The sequence below is a fragment of the Dendrobates tinctorius genome, unplaced genomic scaffold (genome assembly GCF_039654945.1).
Source record: "Dendrobates tinctorius isolate UK_male_01 unplaced genomic scaffold, ASM3965494v1 ptg000090l, whole genome shotgun sequence".
Lineage (NCBI taxonomy): Eukaryota > Metazoa > Chordata > Amphibia > Anura > Dendrobatidae > Dendrobates > Dendrobates tinctorius.
The window spans coordinates 10329737-10353265 of NW_027361758.1; the positions used below are offsets into that span (position 1 = coordinate 10329737).

Here is a 23529-nt window from a genome sequence, read left to right on the forward strand (position 1 = left end):
CTGCAAGAAGAAGGCATTGAAGCTATGGACTGGCCCGCCTGTTCCCCAGACCTGAATCCGATTGAGCATATCTAGGACATCATGTCTTGCTCCATCCACCAACGTCACGTTGCACCACAGACTGTCCAGGAGTTGGCGGATGCTTTAGTCCAGGTCTGGGAGGAGATCCCTCAGGAGGCCATCTGCCGCCTCTTCAGGAGCATGCCCAGGTATTGTAGGGAGGTCATACAGGCACATGGAGGCCACACACAATACGGAGCATCATTTTGACTTGTTTTAAGGGCATTACATTCCACTTTAATTTTGTGTGTGACTCTAAATCCAGACCATTATCCATTGGTTAATAAATTTGATTTCCATTGATGATCTTTGTGTGATTTTGTTGTCAGAACATTCAACTTTGTACAGAACAAAGTGTTCAATGAGAATATTTCATTCATTCAGATCTTGGATGTGCTATTTGAGTGTTCCCTTTATTTTTTTGAGCAGTGTGTATATATATGCATGCAAATTTTACCTGGTTTAAAGACACTGAGAGCGGCCTTGGTAAATGGCACCCTTCCATTTGCAGCTATCACAGGTTTTCCAATTTGGTAGCCTGCACATAAAAAAAAAAAAAAAAAAAACACAGAAAATATTCATTATGATTATTAGAACAGCGAACTATGGGCGTATGTTTCCAGATTTTTTATACCAAAGCTGGGAATGGATTACAAAAAAAAGAAGACGCCTCAGGTTTATCTTTACCTGTGATCCATTTAGGATCCATATCTGACTTTTTTCTTCAAAAACGATCAGAAAACCTCAAAGTGAAGATACTTCCATATTTCTGGGTGGATTCTGAATGAACCAAATACTAACTCATATGAGGAAGATTTAACACAAGTAAAGTCGAGGCTCAAAACAATCAATAATATTGTCCTATGGATTTTCAAAAATGTCTCTGAAATATGAGAGTGGACTTTAAAAAAAAAAAAAAAAAAAATAAATTTTACAATGTTGTGCTCAATTTTTGCTTAAAAGTAGGGTAGAGAAATATCATTTTACACAATTAGGTTAAGAATTGGTATGTATAGAGAAAAAATATATAATTAAAGTTGAGAACTCAAAACATCATCCCTAGGGCCTCCTGTGAATATGGACCCGAAGATTCCAGCTTCAGGACAGATATGTATGTTACCCCATGTTCCAACATCCATCCCCGCAGCTTCCGCGTAGCGCTGGCAAACTTCACTCCAGGGGATTGTGCCAAATTTCTGTCCTTCATTGTGCAGTGGCTCTCCTTCCTGGCTTCCAGCACAAACTGCAGCGTTTCCAGTCCGCCATCACATTCAGGACTAATCTAGCCCCAGACTTTTATTGCGGCCTACCTGGCTCTGGCAAAATGCACCTTCTCTCCTAATCAGGCCTATCAGATTTGTGTGCTTTGTCGGTCCAGCCTCATCCATCTAGCCCATCATGTTTGTGTGGTCACCTGCTCACGTGTTGGCTCTACTCACTCCTCTCTGTCGGCCAGCACCATTTACTCTCCCAAAAGCAGAGGAATAGCTCCCTCCTACATCCACAATTCCAGATCGCACACGCCAGCCTCCTCAAGTTACTTATTTTGCATGTGCCTCTTACACAGCCCGCGATGAGAGCTTATTCCCTCCTTCAAAATGGGCCATACGTCTCTCCCAGTCTGTGGATGATCTAACCAAAGTATCTCAGACCTTGGTTTCTGTCATGGATCGTCAATCTAACTCTTCTACCGCCCCGGTACTCTGACTACTACCCAAGGCGAGACATACTTACTAGCTACTCCGCATCAACATGACAAATCACACTGGAGATCCAAGCGGTGACACAACTATAAGTGGTTCTGCACGCACCACTGCAGAGAAAAACAATAGCGGCCAGACCCAAAATGTTAAAGATATCTATTAGTTCCATTTTTAATACCTGGATTTCCAGAGAGGACATCTGTTGTTCTGTTGTTGGTGAGAAATGTAGCTGCGAATCTTTGAGACACTTTTGCTGTGAAAAGAATCCAATATTATTAATTATTTGCAAATGATTAAGTGCAAAAACCCATAAGAACAAGCAAATCGTAACTTTCACAACGTTGAGAAAACATAATCACACACGCATTTTATGTGGATATAAAATAATGGATTTTAACAAGTTGAAAGAGGGTTTAGTATAATCTCAGAATATGTTAAGATCCTTAATAATAATAATAATAATAATTTTTATTTATATAGCGCCAACATATTCCGCAGCACTTTACAATTAAGCGGGGACATGTACAGACAATAAATTCAATACAAGTTAAGACAATCCAAACAGTGACATTAGGAGTGAGGTCCCTGCTCGCAAGCTTACAATCTACAAGGAAATGGGGGGACACAATAGGTGAAAAATGCTTGTTAATTCAGGTCTGGCAATTATAATAGGGATTTTCATATAAAGCTGCATGATCCGGTCATCAGCCCGTGTGTTTAAGTGCAATAGACAAGTATCCTTGCACACATTAGAACAACATCAACTGAACCTGATGACTGTGCGGTTATTGGCCAACCATTTCATATGTATGGGGCCTTCCCAACTCTCCCCCAGTAGATGTTGTCAAGAGGACAGAAGGATCAGGCATGTTACATTTTAATGTCAGATACTTTTGGCCCAGAAGTGTTGCAGAAAGTTAATCTACTTTTACAACTGAAAATAAACGCATATGTAAGCAACTGTGCATGTATATGGGTAGATCAGAAGAGACACCTGCCTGCTCAACGAGCTTATGGGCACCTTTATTCTCTACATACAAAAGGCGTGACCCACAAATATCAGACATTCATGGTATATCCCATTAATAGAGGACAATAACCATTCTAATGACTTAGATTGGTAAACATGAACTGACAGTCAAAGTAATAAAATCTATATTACCCCGATGAGTAAGAGTGATGTTAGCAGTCTCAATGGTGACCTGGATTTCCTTTATTTTATTGGCTTCCCAGACAAATATGTAGTCTGCTGACACATTCACTTCACACAGTAAGACTTCTGGTAGGGTGGGTCCTATAGAAAATAGAAGTGTTACAATGCTGCACCATATTACATGTGGTTGATAATAAGTGTTATTCCTAGATTACAACCTGGAACAATTAGAATATGATATATATATATATATATATATATATATATATATATATATATATATATATACACATATACATACACACAGTTGTGGCCAAAAGTATTGACACCCTTGATACTCTGTCAGATAATACTCAGTTTCTTCCTGAAAATGATTGCAAACACAAATTCTTTGGTATTATTATCTTCATTTAATTTGTCTTAAATGAAAAAACACAAAAACAATTGTCCTAAAGCCAAATTGGATATAATTCCACACCAAACATAAAAAAAGAGGGTGGACAAAAGTATTTACACTGTTCGAAAAATCATGTGATGCTTCTCTAATTTGTGTAATTAACAGCACCTGTAACTTACCTGTGGCACCTAACAGTTGTTGGCAATCACTAAATCACACTTGCAGCCAGTTGACATGGATTAAAGTTGACTCAACCTCTGTCCTGTGTCCTTGTGTGTACCACATTGAGCATGGAGAAAAGAAAGAAGACCAAAGAACTGTCTGAGCACTTGAGAAACCAAATTGTGAGGAAGCATGAGCAATCTCAAGGCTACAAGTCCATCTCCAAAGACCTGAATGTTCCTGTGTCTACCATGCGCAGTGTCATCAAGAAGTTTAAAGGCCATGGCACTGTGGCTAACCTCCCTAGATGTGGACGGAAAAGAAAAATTGACAAGAGATTTCAACGTAAGATTGTGCGGATGTTGGATAAAAAACCTCGACTAACATCCAAACAAGTTCAAGCTGCCCTGCAGTCCGAGGGTACAACAGTGTCAACCCGTACTATCCGTCGGCGTCTGAATGAAAAGGGACTGTATGGTAGGAGACCCAGGAAGACCCCACTTCTTACCCCGAGACATAAAAAAAGCCAGGCTGGAGTTTGCCAAAACTTACCTGAAAAAGCCTAAAACGTTTTGGAAGAATGTTCTCTGGTCAGATGAGTCAAAAGAAGAGCTTTTTGGGCAAAGGCATCAACATAGAGTTTACAGGAGAAAAAAGAGGCATTCAAAGAAAAGAACACGGTCCCTACAGTCAAACATGGCGGAGGTTCCCTGATGTTTTGGGGTTGCTTTGCTGCCTCTGGCACTGGACTGCTTGACCGTGTGCATGGAATTATGAAGTCTGAGGACTACCAACAAATTTTGCAGCATAATATAGGGCCCAGTGTGAGAAAGCTGGGTCTCCCTCAGAGGTCATGGGTCTTCCAGCAGGACAATGACCCAAAACACACTTTAAAAAGCACTAGGAAATGGTATGAGAGAAAGCACTGGAGACTTCTAAGGTGGCCAGCAATGAGTCCAGACCTGAATCCCATAGAACACCTGTGGAGAGATCTAAAAATGGCAGTTTGGAGAAGGCACCCTTCAAATATCAGGGACCTGGAGCAGTTTGCCAAAGAAGAATGGTCTAAAATTCCAGCAGAGCACTGTAAGAACCTCATTGATGGTTACCGGAAGCGGTTGGTCGCAGTTATTTTGGCTAAAGGTTGTGCAACCAAGTATTAGGCTGAGGGTGCCAATACTTTTGTCTGGCCCATTTTTGGAGTTTTGTGTGAAATGATCAATGTTTTGCCTTTTGCTTCATTCTCTTTTGTGCTTTTTCATTTAAGACAAATTAAATGAAGATAATAATACCAAAGAATTTGTGTTTGCAATCATTTTCAGGAAGAAACTGAGTATTATCTGACAGAATTGCAGGGGTGCTAATACTTTTGGCCACAACTGTATGTATATATATATATATATATATATATATATATATATATATATATATGTGTGTATATTTTATTTTTACTTTTTTTTATTATTTGTAATCTCGTTTTATTGAAGATTACACAACTTAGCAAAGTTAAATCATAGAACAAAAGAACAGATAATATTTCACATTGCTCATCAATGCTGTCCAGCAAAATTAGCCTTTCCCTTAACATACCATGGGTCTAATATCTTAACCAAAACCATAAGACACCCATGTCAGGCACCAAATATCAGATTTTTCATCATGAGAGAATACTCCTCATCACCTTGGGGCTAATGTGAGTCAAAGGGGAATCAAACCAAAAGGCTTCCATACCTTAGCAAATGTTTCAGGACGGTGTCTATTATGTACCACCCTCTCATAGGAAGCTGCAGTATTTACCATATTGACCGAGTGTGAAAATTGCGGGGATCTTCTATCCATCCATTTCATGGCGATAGTCTTGCACCCAAAAACAATGTTTCCCAGAGAAGAGTGTGAGGGTAGTGAGGCCAGGTCTCCTCATCAAGGATTCCTAATAAACACAATCTAAGGGCACAGTAGTACAGGGGGATTGTATGATCTCGATGAGGATAGCAATGACCTCTTCCCAAAAGTCCGCAATATGAGGGCAATACCACATCAGGTGTATAAAATCTGCCACCTCTTCCCCATTACTATGGCACTCTGCATTGGTGGATATACCAATATTATATAACCTGCTAGGTGTCAGGTAGAATTGATGGACTACATACATTCGGACTAGCTTGTTATTATTTGCCGGTTAAACATACTGAGGGAAGGTCAAGGCCCCGCTCCAATCCTCCTCTGATAGGGAGGGTATTACTGTCCTCCATTTGGCCTCAACCAACAATGGTGATGAGGAGCATCTCCTGCTTAGTAACTGGGTGTATAAACAGGGGCTCAACCCGTTGGACCCCTGACTCCTTAGAATCCCAATCAGGGGATATGAGGATATGAAAATATTTCCAACATCTGGGAACTGGGTATTTATTGCATGCCTTAGTTGCAGATACCTAAAGAAAGCGTGTCTGGGGACTTGATAGAGCTGTTGACATTGATAGCAGGAAACAAGAACTCCCTGAATATACCCGTGCCAGAGTCTTGACCCCAAACTTAGACCAAAGCTGATCATCTTGGGAATGTATTGTTATATACTGTACTGAAGGCACTGTTATGCCATTAGGGGAGCTCAGCTACTGGAATATTATATATATTTATTGTCAGACACATGCCATACCTGTAGGGACAATATGCAGTGTAATACTTTTAAGCTGGATATTAACAGGAATGGTACCTGAAATAAAATAAAAATCAGCATTAATGTTTAAAGATTTAAAATGTCCATAACAGGTTGGTGTTTATTTTATTTTTGTTTGTTTTTTTTTTTTTAAAAAACCTCACGCACTGTAAAAAATACAGCTGAATGCTGAAAAATTCTAAAAAAAAACGGCAAAACAGAAAAGTTAAGTTTTATTTACTTATAGAGAAACTATTTCTCTATAAATGGCCAAATTCTGTTTCTGGTGGATACTTTCTGAATTGGTGAAGACTTACTGGGAACAATTACTCCAACCTGAGGTGATGTTCCCTAATTTCTTAAACTTCCTTGTGTGGGGAGCCAGGTAACAAATCGGACATGACTTCAAATGTTTGGAGTAAGATTTTTCCTGACTCTGCCCAAAATTATTTAGAAAAAAAAAAATTTAAGTACCGACCTCCGCTTCCATCCTTAACGTTCACATCATCCAACTGAGATGTCCATGCATCTGTGCACGCTGCTATATCAGTGACACATGTAGTGGTGAAATCTTGAAGGTAAGCCACTGGTGCATATCTCATGCATGTCCCAATAGAAGATTGCTAGGGGGAAAAGAACGGAATACAAATGTCATCTTTCTGCAAGTACTTGCCAAACCACTGAGCGATTGCATTTATACACAGCAATTGGCAGATCTTCCAATGTAAATGTATGGTAACATTCCTGAAGATCTCAAATAATGATAATAGAAAGTGGCAGCTTAAAGAAAAGAAATCATCAATTAGTTATTGTTTAAATCAGGTTTTTGTGTCAAATGTATTTTTTAACTATTTTTAGAAATGATTTTATTTCCATATCACAATTTGTATCAACTTCTACGTGGATCCTTACTTAACTGTATGTCACAGTCACGATACGTAAGTATGGAGCTGAGCACGCTCATTGCCATGATCTGCCTGTAACAGCAGCAATCGGAGCTGTACATACTATATTTAATAGAAATTGTAATAATTACTTGGCATTATTTCAATAAAAATTAATGACATTATATACTCTTGTCTTTATTGCACTTATTTTTAGGAGGATTTTATGGCAAGAAAAGTAAGTACATCCCTAAGTCAAAGTGGCCAAATTGTGCCCAAAGTGTCAATATTTTGTGTGGCCACCATTATTTTCCAGCACTGCCTTACCTCTCTTGGGCATGGAGTGCACTAGAGCTACACTGGTTGCCAATGGAATACTCTTCCACTCCTCCATGATGACATCACGGAATTGGTGGATGTTAATTAAAGACCTTGTGTTCCTCCAACTTTCTTTTGAGGATGCCCCACAGATGCTCAATAGGGTTTAGGTCTGGAGCCAGCCCTGCAAATTTACCCTCAGTTTCTTTATCAAGGCAGTGGTTGTCTTGGAGGCGAGTGTGAGGTCGTTATCATGTTGTAATACTGCCCTATGGTCCAGTTTCCGAAAGGAGGGGATTATGCTCTGCTTCTGTATGTCACAGCATTTGTTGGCATTCATGGCTCCCTCAATTAACGGTAGCTCCCCAAAGCTGGCAGCACTTATGCAGCCCCAAATCTTCACACTCCCACCAGGCAAGACACACTTGTCTTTGTACTCTTTACCTGGTTGCCGAGACACATGCTTGACACCATCTAAAACAAATAAGTTTATCTTGGTCTCATGAGACCACAAGACACGGCACCAGTAATCCATGTACTTAGTTTGCTTGTCTTCAGCAAAGTGTTTGTGGGCTCTCTTTTTGCATCATCTTTAGAAGAGGCTTCCTTCAAGGACAACAGCGATGCACACCAAATTAATGCATTGTGCGACATATGGTCTGAGCACTGACAGCCTGACGCCCCACCCCTCTACAGCAATGCTGGCAGCACTCATAAGTCTATTTTGATAAGACAACCTCTGGATATGATGCTGAGCACATGCACTCATCTTCTTTTGTTGACCTTGGCGAGGCCTGTGCTGTGTGGAACCTGTCTTGTTAAACTTCTGTATGGTCTTGGCCACCGTGCTGCAGCTCAGTTTCTGGGTGATAGCAATCTTCTTATAGTCTAGGCCAGTGGCTCCCAAACTCCAGTCCTCGCGGACCCCAACAGGTCATGTTTTCAGGATTTCCTTAGTATTTCACAGGTGATAGAATTATCATCAAGGCATAAGGAATTCTCTCACATGTGCAACACTATGGAAATCATGAAAACATGACCTGTTGGGGTCCGCAAGGACTGGAGTTTGGGAACCTCTGGTCTAGGCCATCTTCATGTAGAGCAACAATTCTTTTTTTTTTCAGATCCTCAGAGACTTCTTTGCCATGAGGTGCCATGTAGAACTTCCAGTGACCAGTATGAGTGAGTGATAGTGGTAACACCAAATATAAAACACCTGCTCCCCATTCACAACTGAGACCTTGCAACACTAATGTGTCACATGAAACCTGGAAGGGAAAATGGCTACTTGGGCACAGTTTGGCCATTTACACTTAGGGGTGTACTCACTTTTGTTGCCAGCAATTTAAACATTTATGGCTGTGTGCTGAGTTATTTAGAGGGCACACCAAATTTACACTGTTCTACAAGCTGTAAACTGACTACTTTACATTGTATCAAAGTGTCTTATCTTCAGTGTTGTCCCATGAAAAGATTTAATAAAATAATTACAAAAATGTTTCCTTCGAAATGTGGTGCTGGAGAAGGGTGTTATCCATACCAAAGATGGCAAGAAGAACAAACAAATCAATTTTGGAACAAATCACGCCAGACATGTCACTCGATGCAAAGATCACCAAGCGACAACTTGCCTACTTTGGACGCATCAAAAGAAGCAGTCATTGGAACAAAGAATAAGGAACAAGGCGAAAAAGAAGACTAGCAAGAATAAAAGGAACAAGGCGAAGAGGAAGACTTAGCAAGAATAAAAGGAACAAGGCGAAGAGGAAGACTTAGCAAGAATAAAAGGAACAATGCGAGGAGGAAGACCAGCCAGCACCTGATGGCTTGATACAATCAAGATAACGGTGGAGAAGACCATAGTAGACCTATCTAGGCTTGCACAAGGTCAGACTTCCTATAGAGAGTTCATCCATCAAGTTGCCATGGCTCAAGATCGAGCTGAAGGCCATTAAATAATAATATTATTATTTGGCCACCATCAAACACTCAGAATAACTCTTTGGTGATCTTAGTGAAGTTTTCTAGGTAGTGTCTATTTTCCACAGTGGATGTCACCACAGTATATCTGTCGTAAAATCAACCTTTTGCTACATGCAGATTTTAATGCTGATTTGCTGTCTACTGATGATATCCTTTGGTTTTCAAAACCAGCCTGTGGTACAACCATACCAAAATATTCCTGTACAATAGCACATTTAGATTTTGTGTCCAAATCCACAACAAAACAAACATTGCTACCACAAAAGAATTTCCCCTTATTCATTATAGCAACCTATTATACTAACTGTTTAAATACCTGAAATATGGGCATGGTACACACTTTGCACCCGTAATGGATTTTTTCACTACAGTTTTATGAAATAGTGACATTTCAAACAGAACACGTAACATGCTCACCCTGTGAAACTCACCCCAAAAGATGCAGTTATAGGGTTATTCTCATCTGATAATGATAACTCAGTCCAGTTCTGACAATTGACAGGTGAAGCTACAGAAACAGCTGAGCGCAGCTGAGCTACCGTTTCCGTAACGCCTCTTCATTTCTATGGGAGTTACGGAACCACCACGGCTCACCGCCTGCTCCCTGCTCTATACTGAGCTCCACAGTCAGTAGTTGAAAGTGGACGGACTTATTCCAGTCTCGGCCATGAAAGGCTGACATATGAAAACAATCCTCTAACTCTCTAGAATATTTTAATTGTACACACAAATATATGTACCAAGCAGTACCTGAGGAATTGTAAGATAGTCATTGAATCCACTCAGATCCATTAGTATTGCATCTCCTTGTTTATAACCATTAAGAACTTCTTCATAAATGGACTGGAAGTTCAGAGTAAAAGATGGCACCTGGGAGGGAGATCTGTGCAAAATCAGAGAAGGAAATATCTTATTATTCAGAAACCTTTACCGTAGTTCTGACATTAATACAAATTTACCAGACCTAATTTTCCACCTAATTATTAGGACATAGTTGACCTCTGGTTGACAACACATCAGAAGCTAGTGCTAGTGATCAAATATTAGCTCAAGACACCAGAGGACGGCAACACATACAGTGCAGTCTGATTATATATGTGTTTTGGTTTTTTTTTGTTTAACAAGAAAGCAATAGTAGTATTTTGAGTCTTTGCTTACAGAGACATTATGCATCATTTAATCAAAAGAAAGAGGCGAGGTCCTGCAGAAAGAGATGCTATTTACAAGAAGAGCCCATCTATTATATATCTATCGTAATATTGCAGCTGGACAAGTCCTAGATGGAATTTTTGTGTCACCAAGATGCCTAGCCTCGGTGATGTGATACCTAGAGCGCAGGCTCCAGTACAGATAGTGGTTTTTGATGGGTCCAGGTTTTAAGAACGGCCACTAGAGCTGGGAGGGACAGGCCGTTCCCATACTTCCAGTTCTAGGCATTGGAATGGCCTATTCAAGGCAGACCAGCTGTTTCAATCAGGGTCTCTTTGTGGGAGAGAGAGGTGAAATGTCCTCTTGATGTGGTTCAGACTCTGAAGGAAGAAGCTGTTGTGTATCTCCACGGACGAGCCCGTAACGCTTTATGGACTATTTTGGGTTTGTTATATCTTTTATGGGGAGGAAAGGCTATCTTGCTTTGTGAGCTGTGAACAGTTTATAGACACATAATAAACTGCTCCCTGTTTGATACAAAAACTTTGTGCCAGTGTGAACGCTACCAGCTGCCAAAGAGAGTAAATGCATAATATATATATAAAGCTCAAGTGTGTGTATGTACAGTTGTGGCCAAAAGTATTGACACCCCTGCAATTCTGTCAGATAATACTCAGTTTCTTCCTGAAAATGATTGAAAACACAAATTCTTTGGAATTATTATCTTAATTTAATTTGTCCTAAATGAAAAAAACACAAAAAGAATTGTCCTAAAGCCAAATTGGATATAATTCCACACCAAACATAAAAAAGAGGGTGGACAAAAGTATTGGCACTGTTTGAAAAATCATGTGATGCTTCTCTAATTTGTGTAATTAACAGCACCTGTAATTTACCTGTGGCACCTAACAGGTGTTGGCAATAACTAAATCACACTTGCAGCCAGTTGACATGGATTAAAGTTGACTCAACCTCTGTCCTGTGTCCTTGTGTGTACCACATTGAGCATGGAGAAAAGAAAGAAGACCAAAGAACTGTCTGAGGACTTGAGAAACCAAATTGTGAGGAAGCATGAGCAATCTCAAGGCTACAAGTCCATCTCCAAAGACCTGAATGTTCCTGTGTCTACCGTGCGCAGTGTCATCAAGAAGTTAGCCCATGGCACTGTAGCTAACCTCCCAGGATGTGGACGGAAAAGAAAAATTGACAAGAGATTTCAACGCAAGATTGTGCGGATGTTGGATAAAGAACCTCGACTAACATCTAAACAAGTTCAAGCTGCCCTGCAGTCCGAGGGTACAACAGTGTCAACCCGTACTATCCATCGGCGTCTGAATGAAAAGGGACTGTATGGTAGGAGACCCAGGAAGACCCCACTTCTTACCCTGAGACATAAAAAAGCCAGGCTGGAGTTTGCCAAAACTTACCTGAAAAAGCCTAAAACGTTTTGGAAGAATGTTCTCTGGTCAGATGAGACAAAAGTAGAGCTTTTTGGGCAATAGAGTTTACAGGAGAAAAAAAGAGGCATTCAAAGAAAAGAACACGGTCCCTACAGTCAAACATGGTGGAGGTTCCCTGATGTTTTGGGGTTGCTTTGCTGCCTCTGGCACTGGACTGCTTGCCCGTGTGCATGGCATTATGAAATCTGAAGACGACCAACAAATTTTGCAGCATAATGTAGGGCCCAGTGTGAGAAAGCTGGGTCTCCCTCAGATGTCATGGGTCTTCCAGCAGGACAATGACCCAAAACACATTTCAAAAAGCACTAGAAAATGGTTTGAGAGAAAGCACTGGAGACTTCTAAGGTGGCCAGCAATGTATGTATGTGTGTGTGTGTGTGTGTGTGTGTGTGTGTGTGTGTGTGTGTCCGGGATTGGCATCCGCACCGTCGCAGCTACAGCCACAAAATTTGGCACAGTCACACGTCTGGACCCCGAGAGCGTCCTAGGCTATGTTGTGAGGCGAAATTTTAACCCCGCGCATTCCAATTCACCAAACAATTTTGCCCCCATCTACATAATAGGGAAAAAGTATGTGTGTATCAAGCCCCACCCCTCATTATGTCATAATGGTTGCCATGGCGACGCTGATGTCATCATAGATTGCAAGCCCCGCCGCTCATTATGATGTCATAATGGTTGACTATGGGATGGAGGATGTGTGATGGGTATATGGGCACTGGACTATGTGGTGGAGGATATGTATGACGGATATATGGGCACGGGACTATGGGATGGAGGATGTGTGATGGGTATATGGGCACTGGACTATGGGATGATATGGGCACGGGACTATGGGATGGCGGATATGTATGATGGGTATATGGGCATGGGATTATGAGATGAAGGATGTGTGATGGGTATATGGGCACTCGACTATGAGATGGCGAATATGTATGATGGGTATATGGGCATGGGATTATGGGATGGAGGATGTGTTATGGGTATATGGGCATGGGACTATGGGATGGAGGATGTGTGATGGGTATATGGGCACTCGACTATGGGATGGAGGATATGTATGATGGGTATATGGGCACGGGCCTATGGGATCGTGGATATGTATGATGGGTATATGGGCACAGGACTATGGGATGGAGGATAATTATAATTTGCTATAACTAACCACAGTTAGTTACTATGCCCGGGCAGCGCCGGGCTCTTCAGCTAGTATATACACACACACATACAGTACAGACCAAAAGTTTGGACACACCTTCTCATTCAAAGAGTTTTCTTTATTTTCATGACTATGAAAATTATAGATTCACTCTGAAGGCATCAAAACTATGAATTAACACATGTGGAATTACATAATTAAGAAAAAAGTGTGAAACAACTGAAAATATGTCTTATTATAAATGTGTCTTCCTGAAGAAACATGGAACCTTTTTAATGGAAAAATAAAAGTTATATTTTACCCCACCATTGGACTGATCGCTGGAGAAATCAGACTATTTCTCATATTATATATATATATATATATATATATATATATATATATATATATATATATATATATATATATATATATACATATACACTCACTGGCCACTTTATTAGGTACACCATGCTAGTAAGGGGTTGGACCCCCTTTTGCCTTCAGAACTGCCTCAATTCTTCGTGGCAGAGATTCAACAAGGTGCTGGAAGCATTCCTCAGAGATTTTGGACCATATTGACATGATGGCATCACACAGTTGGCGCAGATTTGTCGGCTGCACATCCCTGATGCGAATCTCCCGTTCCACCACATCCCAAAGATGCTCTATTGGATTGAGATCTGGTGACTGAGGAGGCCATTTGAGTACAGTAAACTCATTGTCATGTTCAAGAAACCAATCTGAGATGATTCGAGCTTTATGACATGGCGCATTATCCTGCTGAAAGTAGCCATCAGATGTTGGGTACATTGTGGTCATAAAGGGATGGACATGGTCAGCAACAATACTCAGGTAGGCTGTGGCGTTGCAACGATGCTCAATTTGTACCAAGGGGCCCAAAGAGTGCCCAGAAAAAATTCCCCACACCATGACACCACCACCACCAGCCTGAACCGTTGATACAAGGCAGGATGGATCCATGCTTTCATGTTGTTTACGCCAAATTCTGACCCTACCATCCGAATGTCGCAGCAGAAATCGAGACTCATCAGACCAGGCAACGTTTTTCCAATCTTCTACTGTCCAATTTCGATGAGCTTGTGCAAATTGTAGCCTCAGTTTCCTGTTCTTAGCTGAGAGGAGTGGTACCCAGTGTGGTCTTCTGCTGCTGTAGCCCATCTGCCTCAAAGTTCGACGCACTGTGCGTTCAGAGATGCTCTTCTGCCTACCTTGGTTGTAACGGGTGGCAATTTGAGTCACTGTTGCCTTTCTATCAGCTCGAACCAGTCTGCCCATTCTCCTCTGACCTCTGGCATCAACAAGGCATTTCCGGCCACAGAACTGCCGCTCACTGGATTTTTTTTCTTTTTCGGACCATTCTCTGTAAACCCTAGAGATGGTTGTGCGTGAAAATCCCAGTAGATCAGCAGTTTCTGAAATTCTCAGACCAGCCCTTCTGGCACCAACAATCATGCCACGTTCAAAGGCACTCAAATCACCTTTCTTCCCCATACTGATGCTCGGTTTGAACTGCAGGAGATTGTCTTGACCATGTCTACATGCCTAAATGCACTGAGTTGCCGCCATGTGATTGGCTGATTAGAAATTAAGTCTTAACACACAGTTGGACAGGTGTACCTAATAAAGTGGCCAGTGAGTGTATATATATATATATATATATATATATATATATATATATATATATATATATATATATATATATATATATATATATATATACACACACACACACACACCGCTCAAAAAACTAAAGGGAACACTTAAACAACAGAATATAACTCCAAGTAAATCACACTTCTGTGAAATCCAACTGTCCACTTAGGAAGCAACACTGACAATCAATTTCATGTGCTGTTGTGCAAATGAAATAGACAACAGATGGAAATTATTGGCAATTATCAAGACACCCTCAATAAAGGAGTGGTTCTGCAGGTGGGGGACCACATACCACATCTCAGTACCAATGCTTTCTGGCTGATGTTTTGGTCACTTTTGAATGTTGGTTGCGCTTTCACACTTGTGGTAGCATGAGACGGACTCTACAACCCACACAAGTGGCTCAGGTAGTGCAGCTCATCCAGGGTGGCACATCAATGCGAGCTGAGGCAAGAAGGTTTTTTTTTAATTGCAAAAATTTTTTTTTTTTTAATTCATTTATTAAACTTCAAAACAAGAAAAGGATGTAATGTACAACATACATAGTTGCTTGTGGCTGTGGACATTGTACAGAGCATACACACTACCGTCTTTTTGTTAAATACTAAATAAAAATTAAACACTCTTATTAATATACGAGTAATCTATGCATAATCCCACAAGCATATACGAGGAACAATAGGCTATACATTATGAGCATGTACATCAATCATATCTCACAGGCCTTTATTATATCGTTCAAATAACGTAGATTAATTATGAGTCCCTAAACTAAACTACAACTATGTCAACTATCTACTAATTCGCAGCCTACTGCCTTGCACTATATGGTCTCACAAGCAATGTCTCCATTCTACAAAGTGAGATGAGAAGAATTCCACATCTCCCAGATTTTTTCAAATTTACCCAGGCATCCCCTGTTCTGTTATAATGTGCGCTCGTATGGGACAATCGTGTTTACCAAGTCAATCCACGTTCTAAGAGAAGGACATGAATTACCCATCCACCGTAATGCCAATACTTTCCGTGCTATAAACAGTGTCTCACGTAGAAAGATCCCAACATAATGACCCCAAATTTCCTCCTCCCATACCCCAAACAAGCAGACCAGTGGTTCAAGAGGGACGGGAGCTTGCACCAGTGATGACAAGAATAGCGTCACCTCTTTCCAGTACTGTAGGATAAGTGGGACATTGCCATATCATGTGGATAAAGTCTGCATCTGGTGAGTGACATCGCAAGCATTCTGATGATTGGAATCGACCCATCCTAAAAAGTCATATCGGAGTCAAATATGATTGGTTTATTATATACAACTGTATCATTCTATTATTAACAGATGGTGATACTCCGATCGGAGACTCCAGGATCTCTTCCCACTCCTCTCCCTGCGTATTAGGGATGAGTCGTTCCCACTTCCCTTTAACAGAACTTATGGCAGATTCCGCTCCCACCGACAGCATGTACGTGTATAAAGAGGAGATAAGGCCCGGGGGACCCTGTGAGTTAAGGATTCCTATCAGAGGTAGGTACGAAATGGCACGACCCACACCTGTACTCCTTATGTGCGACTGAAGAGCAGACCTTAGTTGTAAATAGCGGAAAAATTGAGATCTCAGGACATCATATTTAGCCTGTATCTGCTTGAAAGACATTAAGGTCCCATGATCATACAAGTCTCCTATGAGTCCAAAAATCAGTGGACGGGTGACTTAGTAATACCGAAAAATAGGCATTTTTCCATAGGGGCCTTTCAGCTATAATGTCCCTATATCCAATCACTTTCTTAATTTGCCTCCATACTAATCGTGCCAGACGGAGCAAGGGCAGTAAACGAGGGACACCAGGCCCCTCAAACTCCAGGAAACCAAGTGGGCAATCAGTTCTTGCAGCGTGAAGCAAGTGACTTTCAGAATTAGGGAGATACTGTAATTACCCGGCATCCATTTACTTAAGGCTTTAGCCTGTCCAGCCAAATAACATAAGAAGAAATCTGGTAGCGCCACCCCACCTCCCTTTTTAGGCCTCTGCAGAGTGGACAACTTAAGTTTAGGTCAACTCAACTGCTCCCCCCACCCTGTCTTGCTCTACGCATTTCTTCTTGTGTAGAGCAAGACAGGGAGGGGGGGAGCAGTTGAATAAGCCCCGCCCACTGGACCGGACCGTGGCAGTTTACATACATCTGAACCAATATAAAAAAGGTATTTATGCATGAAAGGTGCGGGGTCAGAGGGAAGCAAAAGCACTAAGAGAATCCTTTTGTGACACACAATTGAATTATATCATTATATGATATCTCAAAAAAGGGGTGACAGATTCCCTTTAACTTTGACGAGTTCCAACAGTGGGCAGATATTAAGTTGTTGTAAGTCGAGCGTGCTGTTATGGGATACATGAACCCCCAGGTATTTAAAGCTAGATACAATAGACAACGAGGAGAGAGCCTCTAGTCGGGACATCGGGCCATGGGATAGGGGTAACAAGGCAGACTTTTCCCAATTTATATATAAGCCCGAATATTTACTGAATCTATCTATGGCGGCAATCACTTGAGGCAAAGTTTCCTCCGCCTCGTCCATAAATATCACCATATCATCTGCATATAAACCTATAGTATCTACCCGACCCGCTATATCTATACCTTTAATGCCAGGGGATGACCTTATGCGTATTGCCAGTGCCTCAATCGCAAGGGCGAAGAGGGCTGGGGAAAGGGGGCACCCCTGACGGGTCCCCCTATGTAATGAAAAGGACTCAGATATGGAGTTATTCACAATAATACTGGCTTTAGGTTTCATATACAGTAGTTTAACCCATTTTATAAACTTATCACCAAAGCCATACCTCTGTAGGCTTGCAGAGAGGAAAGGCCACTCAAGAGAGTCAAAAGCCTTGGCGGCCTCTAACGATGCCAGTGCCCATTTATTGTCTGGCAGTAGAGCACTATATTGGACTATTGACTGGACCCGTCTGATATTAATTGAAGTGCTCTTACCAGGCATAAAGCCCATCTGGTCAGGATGTATAAGGTTCAGTATAATCAAATTTAATCTGGTGGCGAGAATTTTAGTAAAGATTTTATAGTCCACGTTTACTAACGATATGGGACAATAAGATCCACATTCCAAAGGGTCCTTCCCCTCTTTCCTAAGCACTATGATACTGACCTCGTTAAAGGATTCAGGCATAGATTCCCCCTACCATATTCCCCGAAACACCTTTATCAGAAGTGGAGTTAATATATCTCGGTATTTCCTATACAATTCAACAGGGAATCCGTCCGGCCCTGGGGCCTTCCCAGAGGCCATGTACACTATAGCATTCTCTATCTCCTCCACAGTAAATTCAGTGTCCATAAAGGCTCGCTGATCAGAATCTAAGGTAGGGAATGCTACATCCGACAAGTAATCCAAACACTCCAAATTATCAGAGCCACTTTTAGATTCATAAAATGACTTATAATAATCACAGAAGCAGCCAAGAATCTCCTCAGTTGAAGACATCAACGAATCATCCGACTTACGGATCTGTAATATTGTATTAGAAGTATTATGTTAGCGCACCAGATAGGCCAAAAGCTTACTTGCCTGATTTCCCAGTTCAAAATAAGACTGCCGAGCAAAGAATAATTTGCGCTTAGACTTAGTGTCTATGTGCTGGGTGTATAATCGTTGGGCAGCCAACCACTCAATCCTATTGCCATTGGTTTGGTTAGATATGTATGCAGCCTCCGAATCCTTTAATCGCTGTTCCATCACATCATCTCTCTTGAGGAACCCCCGTTTAATATACAAAATTGTGGAGGACAAGCAGCCCCTCAGATATGCCTTAAGGGCATCCCAAAATACATTAAGATCCTGAGGTTCCTGATGGGACAAAATGAAACAATGCAATTGATTGATTGTTCTATCAGGGGGGTAACTATTAGTTTCAGCCAAAAAGGATTCAACTTCCAAACTATCCTATTATTTAATTGCCTGTACTTAAGTTTGAGTATGACGGGGCTATGGTCTGAGATCCCTCTACTGCCATGCTCCACACTATCCACCCACATTGCCAGACCACTGGTTCCAAATATGTAATCTATGCGTGACATGGAGCGCCTAGTGGATGAGTGGCAGGTATACTCACTCAACTCAGGGTGCCGCACTCTCCACAAATCTAGCCACCCGCTACCCCCCATAAATAGCGACAGTTGGGTTGCTGTCGGCGAAGGAACCCCCCCAGCTACTCCATCATCCAGTCTTAATTTATCAAGATGATTGTTCATAACCATATTGAAGTCCCCCATACAGATAACATCAGCATCCGGATAATTTAGGGCGAAACTCAACGCCTTCTGGAGAATGGACATATTAGCCGGAGGTGGGTTATACACACATAAAATCACATATTTCCTGGTATTTATTGATGCATAGACAAAGATAAAACGACCCTCAGGATCCCTCCGGGTCTCCCTGGCTTCCCATCTAACATCTCTATGCACCAACAATGAAACCCCCCTCGAGTAACTAGTATGGAATGCGTGACCATTGTACCCAAGGCTTCTGCACGCACTGAGCTGTATCCCTGGTCAGGTGCGTCTCCACCAAGGCCATAATGTGAGGGCGGTAATGTCTAATCTGCGAGAAGACTGATCTTTTTCCGGGGGGGGTTTTATACCTCTCACATTCCATGTCACACATATCATCTCAGACCCCATATTTGCTCCGCTGGATATGGCCTACATCAGTACCCGGGGAAAATTTAGAGACACCACACATAGACAGAAATTGCTGTTGGCTGCGAATTATACCTAAAAAACGAATAAAACCAAAACCACTATAAAAAAAACATCAAAGTGGAAACACGAACAATACGAGAGCAAAGTCCTGCTCTCCCATCATGGAATAAACACGGGGATACCATCACTGAGCTCAGTGTCTGGTATTGTTGGTAATCCGGGCGTCCGTGGAAAAGGCTCCAATCAAGCCATCAATGGAAAGAATTCTGATTAACAGTAGAAACATTAGGATTCCTTCGCAGCAGACCCTTTGCGGGACCGCAGCCACTCAGCCGCCTCCGCCGGATCCGTAAAAAATAGAGAAGAACCCTCATGGACCACCCGGAGCCTGGCCGGATAGATCAGAGTACACGATATTCCTCTCCCGGAGCCGCTTCTTGACTTCCATGAATTGTGCCCGTTGTTTCTGAAGTTCCATGGAAAAGTCTGGAAAAATTGAGATCGTGGCATTGTTGAACTTAATGGGACTCTTATCGAGCTAGCCGTAGAATCGCATCGATGTCCCTGCAGTTGAGGAGACGCGCCAAAAAAGGTCTAGGTGGGGCTCCAGGAGGAAGAGGTCTTGTAGGGACCCTATGGGCCCTTTCCACAGCAAATGTTGGGGAGAATTCGTCTCCCAGAGAGGTTTTGAGCCAATCTTCTAGAAACTGTTCCGGATGTGGACCTTCGGAGCGTTCCGGTAGACCAATAACTCGGACGTTATTCCAGCGCATTCTATTCTCCAGGTCATCTGCTTTTTGCCTCCAAGCGTTTACAGAGCCCGCCGCTTTCGTAAGCTTGGCTTCCATGGGTGCGATGGTGTCCTCTACCTTGGACACCCTTGTTTCCACCTCCGTAATGCGCCCTCTCATGGCCTGCATATCTTGTCGAAGACGCCCCACCTCGGTGTACACGTCCTCTATTTTCCCCGTCAGCGATGTTCTGGTTAAAGAGATGGCCTGCATCAGTTGTTCAGATGCTTGCTTGAGGGTTAATTCCTCCTGCTCACTCTCCTCTCCACCCTCAGAGGGGCGGTTTTTACGCTGAACCTGTGAGGGGTTGTTTCTGAGGGACCGTGCGGTGTCAGAATGGTCAGGTCTAGCAAACTCTTTCAATTTTTCGGCAGCTCCTGCCCCCTTGGAGCGGTTCATTTTTAATAGCAATATGGCACAGCCGGGCAGCTGAAGTGATATGTCCAGGAGATTCCCAGGTCCAAATTATAAGCACAGCAGCGCTATAATATGATAGTGACAAGTGTCCCAGGGGCAGCACAGAGCAAAAGGGTCACCCGGGAGGATAAGATTCGTCCCCGTGTAGCACCCGAGAGGCCTTATGGCTGGGGAGGGACCACAGTGCCCACAGAGATAGCAGCCAGATGAGTCCAGAGGACCTAAAGTAATAATAGCACCGACCAGCTGGGTGACATAACATAGGAGAGTGCGGGGCCCAATCTTCCAGGGCACTCACCGCTTCTCCCTGTTAGATCCACAGAGTAGGTGCTCACCGTCCTGTCAGCGCTATAAGGAAGGGACCAGCGCCGCGTCTCTCACAGCCAGAGCTCGCGCTTCTGAAGATGGCTGCCGCCCCCTGCAGGCCCCGTCGGCCGCCCCAGCCTGTACCGCCATCTGCGCTCCAAGATTCGGCCTCCCACGGGGCTCCAGAGGTGCTCCACGGCCCAGGGGGTCCAGTAATGGCAGTTATGTCGCGACACCATGGGTCCGCTGCCAGGATTTATATCAGGATGCGAGGAGCTCTCCCTGGATGCGTGCTCTCACCACCGCTACATAGCCTCGCCCCGTGGCAAGAAGGTTTGCTGTGTCTGTCAGCGTAGTGTCCAGAGGCTGGAGGCGCTACCAGGAGAAAGGCCAGTACACCAGGAGACGTGGAGGGGGCCTTAGGAGGGCAACAACCCAGCAGCAGTACCGCTACCTCAGCCTTTGTGCAAGGAGGAACAGGAGGAGCACTGCCAGAGCCCCGCAAAATGACCTCCAGCAGTCCACAAATGTGCATGTGTCAGCACAAACAGATAGAATCCGACTCCATGAGGATGGTCTCAGTGCCCGACGTCCATAGATGGGGGTTGTGCTCACAGCCCAACACCGTGCAGGACATTTGGCATTTGCCACAAAACACCAGGATTGGCAAATTCGCCACTGGTGCCCTGTGCTCTTCACAGATGAAAGCAGGTAGAGACTGAGCACATGTGACAGACGTGACAGAGTCTGGAGACACCGTGGAGAGTGATCTGCTGCCTGCAACATCCTTCAGCATGACCGCTTTGGCAGTGGGTCAGTAATGGTGTGGGGTGACATTTCTTTGGAGGGCCGCACAGCCCTCTATGTGCTCGCCAGAGGTAGCCTGACTGCCACTAGGTATCGAGATGAGATCCACATACCCCTTGTGAGACCATATGCTGGTGCGGTTGGCCCTGAGTTCCTCCTAATGCAGGACAATGCCAGATCTCATGTTCCTGGAGTGTGTCAGCAGTTCCTGCAAGATGAAGGCATTGAAGCTATGGACTGGCCCGCTCATTCCCCACATCTGAATCCGATTGAGCACATCTGGGACATCCTGTCAAGCTCCATCCACCAACGTCACGTTGCACCACAGACTGTCCAGGAGTTGGCGGATGCTTTAGTCCAGGTCTGGGAGGAGATCCCTCATGAGACCATCCGCCGCCTCATCAGGAGCATGCCCAGGCGATGTACAGTAGGGCGGTCATACAGGCACGTGGAGGCCATACACAATACTGAGCATCTTTTCCTTGTTATGAGGCATTTCCACTGAAGTTGGATCAGCCTGTAATTTGATTTTCCACTTTGATTTTGAGTCTCATTCCAAATCCAGACCTCGATGGGATATACATTTTGATTTACATTGATAATTGTTATGTTTTATTGTTCTGAACACATTACACAATGCAATGAATAAAAATTTGCAACTGGAATATTTCATTCAGAGATATCTAGGATGTGGTATTTTAGTGTTCCCTTTATTTTTTTGAGCAGTACACACATATATATATATATATATATATATATATATATATATATATATATATATATATTGTGAGGTAGCGCTGTCATTCAGTTAGGGGATTCTCGCTTAGCCGCCACAAAACTAGATCCAGCACGGGTTTTCATAAAGCAGTGTAGTCCATGAGGTTTATTTATCATCATAAACCAAAGCAACAGCAACAGCATATAAACAGCAAAGCGTCCATTATAGCTTCACTCTGTAAACCCTGTGTTCACACAGGTTGTACAATGTCCAGCATACAGGCTCTCTTAGCCCCATTTATCTCACCCACGTCCGGGTTTCCTCATGGCTGCTTCAGCTTACTGCAGACGTCCATTCCCTCCCCTGGGAAACTCTCAGACACGTGCAGCCATTCACCACAGCCACTTCACAGGCTGTTAGCCAGGAAGCTCCATCTCAGCGGGACCTTCCACACTGGACCAATCGGGTCCCCGCATTCACCACATGTGACCTACCCTGGTCACATTATATGGTTCATAGCCACGCCCACCGGGTCACATGACTGACCTCATCACAGGTCCTTCAAGCACTTACACACTCTTTACAACAGTGTTCTTTAAACACACCCCCTGGGTGGGTTTGTAGGTAACTGGCCCGCCCATCTTCCTATTTACCTGGAGACTTCTCCCTGTCACATTAAAGCAGCACCTCAGCAGTATCACTGCTGATCAACACATAAGTCTCCATCTCAAAGCCACCCACTTTGAGATACATAATGGCCATTCAGTATTCTGGCATTCATCCTTTCTCCTGGGACATCCACACAGCGCCCCCTAGCGGACACAGTGGTCACTACACCACAATATATATATATATATAGTGGTGTAGTGACCACTGTGTCCGCTAGGGGGCGCTATATGGATGTCCCAGGAGAGTGGATGAATGGCAAAATACGGAATGACCGTTATGTATCTCAAGGTGGGTGGCCTTGAGATGGAGATATATGTGTGTGTGTGTGTGTGTGAAGGACCTGTGATGAGGTCAC

At 43.0% G+C, this 23529-nt stretch overlaps 1 protein-coding gene across 1 annotated transcript in view; it reads right to left on the minus strand.

Annotated features, from left to right (window-relative positions):
- Positions 1–23529, minus strand: part of TCTN2 (tectonic family member 2) — a 42785-nt gene that overhangs the window by 8981 nt on the left and 10275 nt on the right. The window contains exons 7-12 of the mRNA XM_073586097.1: positions 10067–10199; positions 6610–6754; positions 6132–6188; positions 2926–3057; positions 1942–2016; positions 518–598 (exon numbers count right to left, since the gene is read on the minus strand). Coding sequence (XP_073442198.1) covers positions 518–598; positions 1942–2016; positions 2926–3057; positions 6132–6188; positions 6610–6754; positions 10067–10199 — 623 coding nt within the window. The remainder of the gene's footprint in view (positions 1–517; positions 599–1941; positions 2017–2925; positions 3058–6131; positions 6189–6609; positions 6755–10066; positions 10200–23529) is intronic.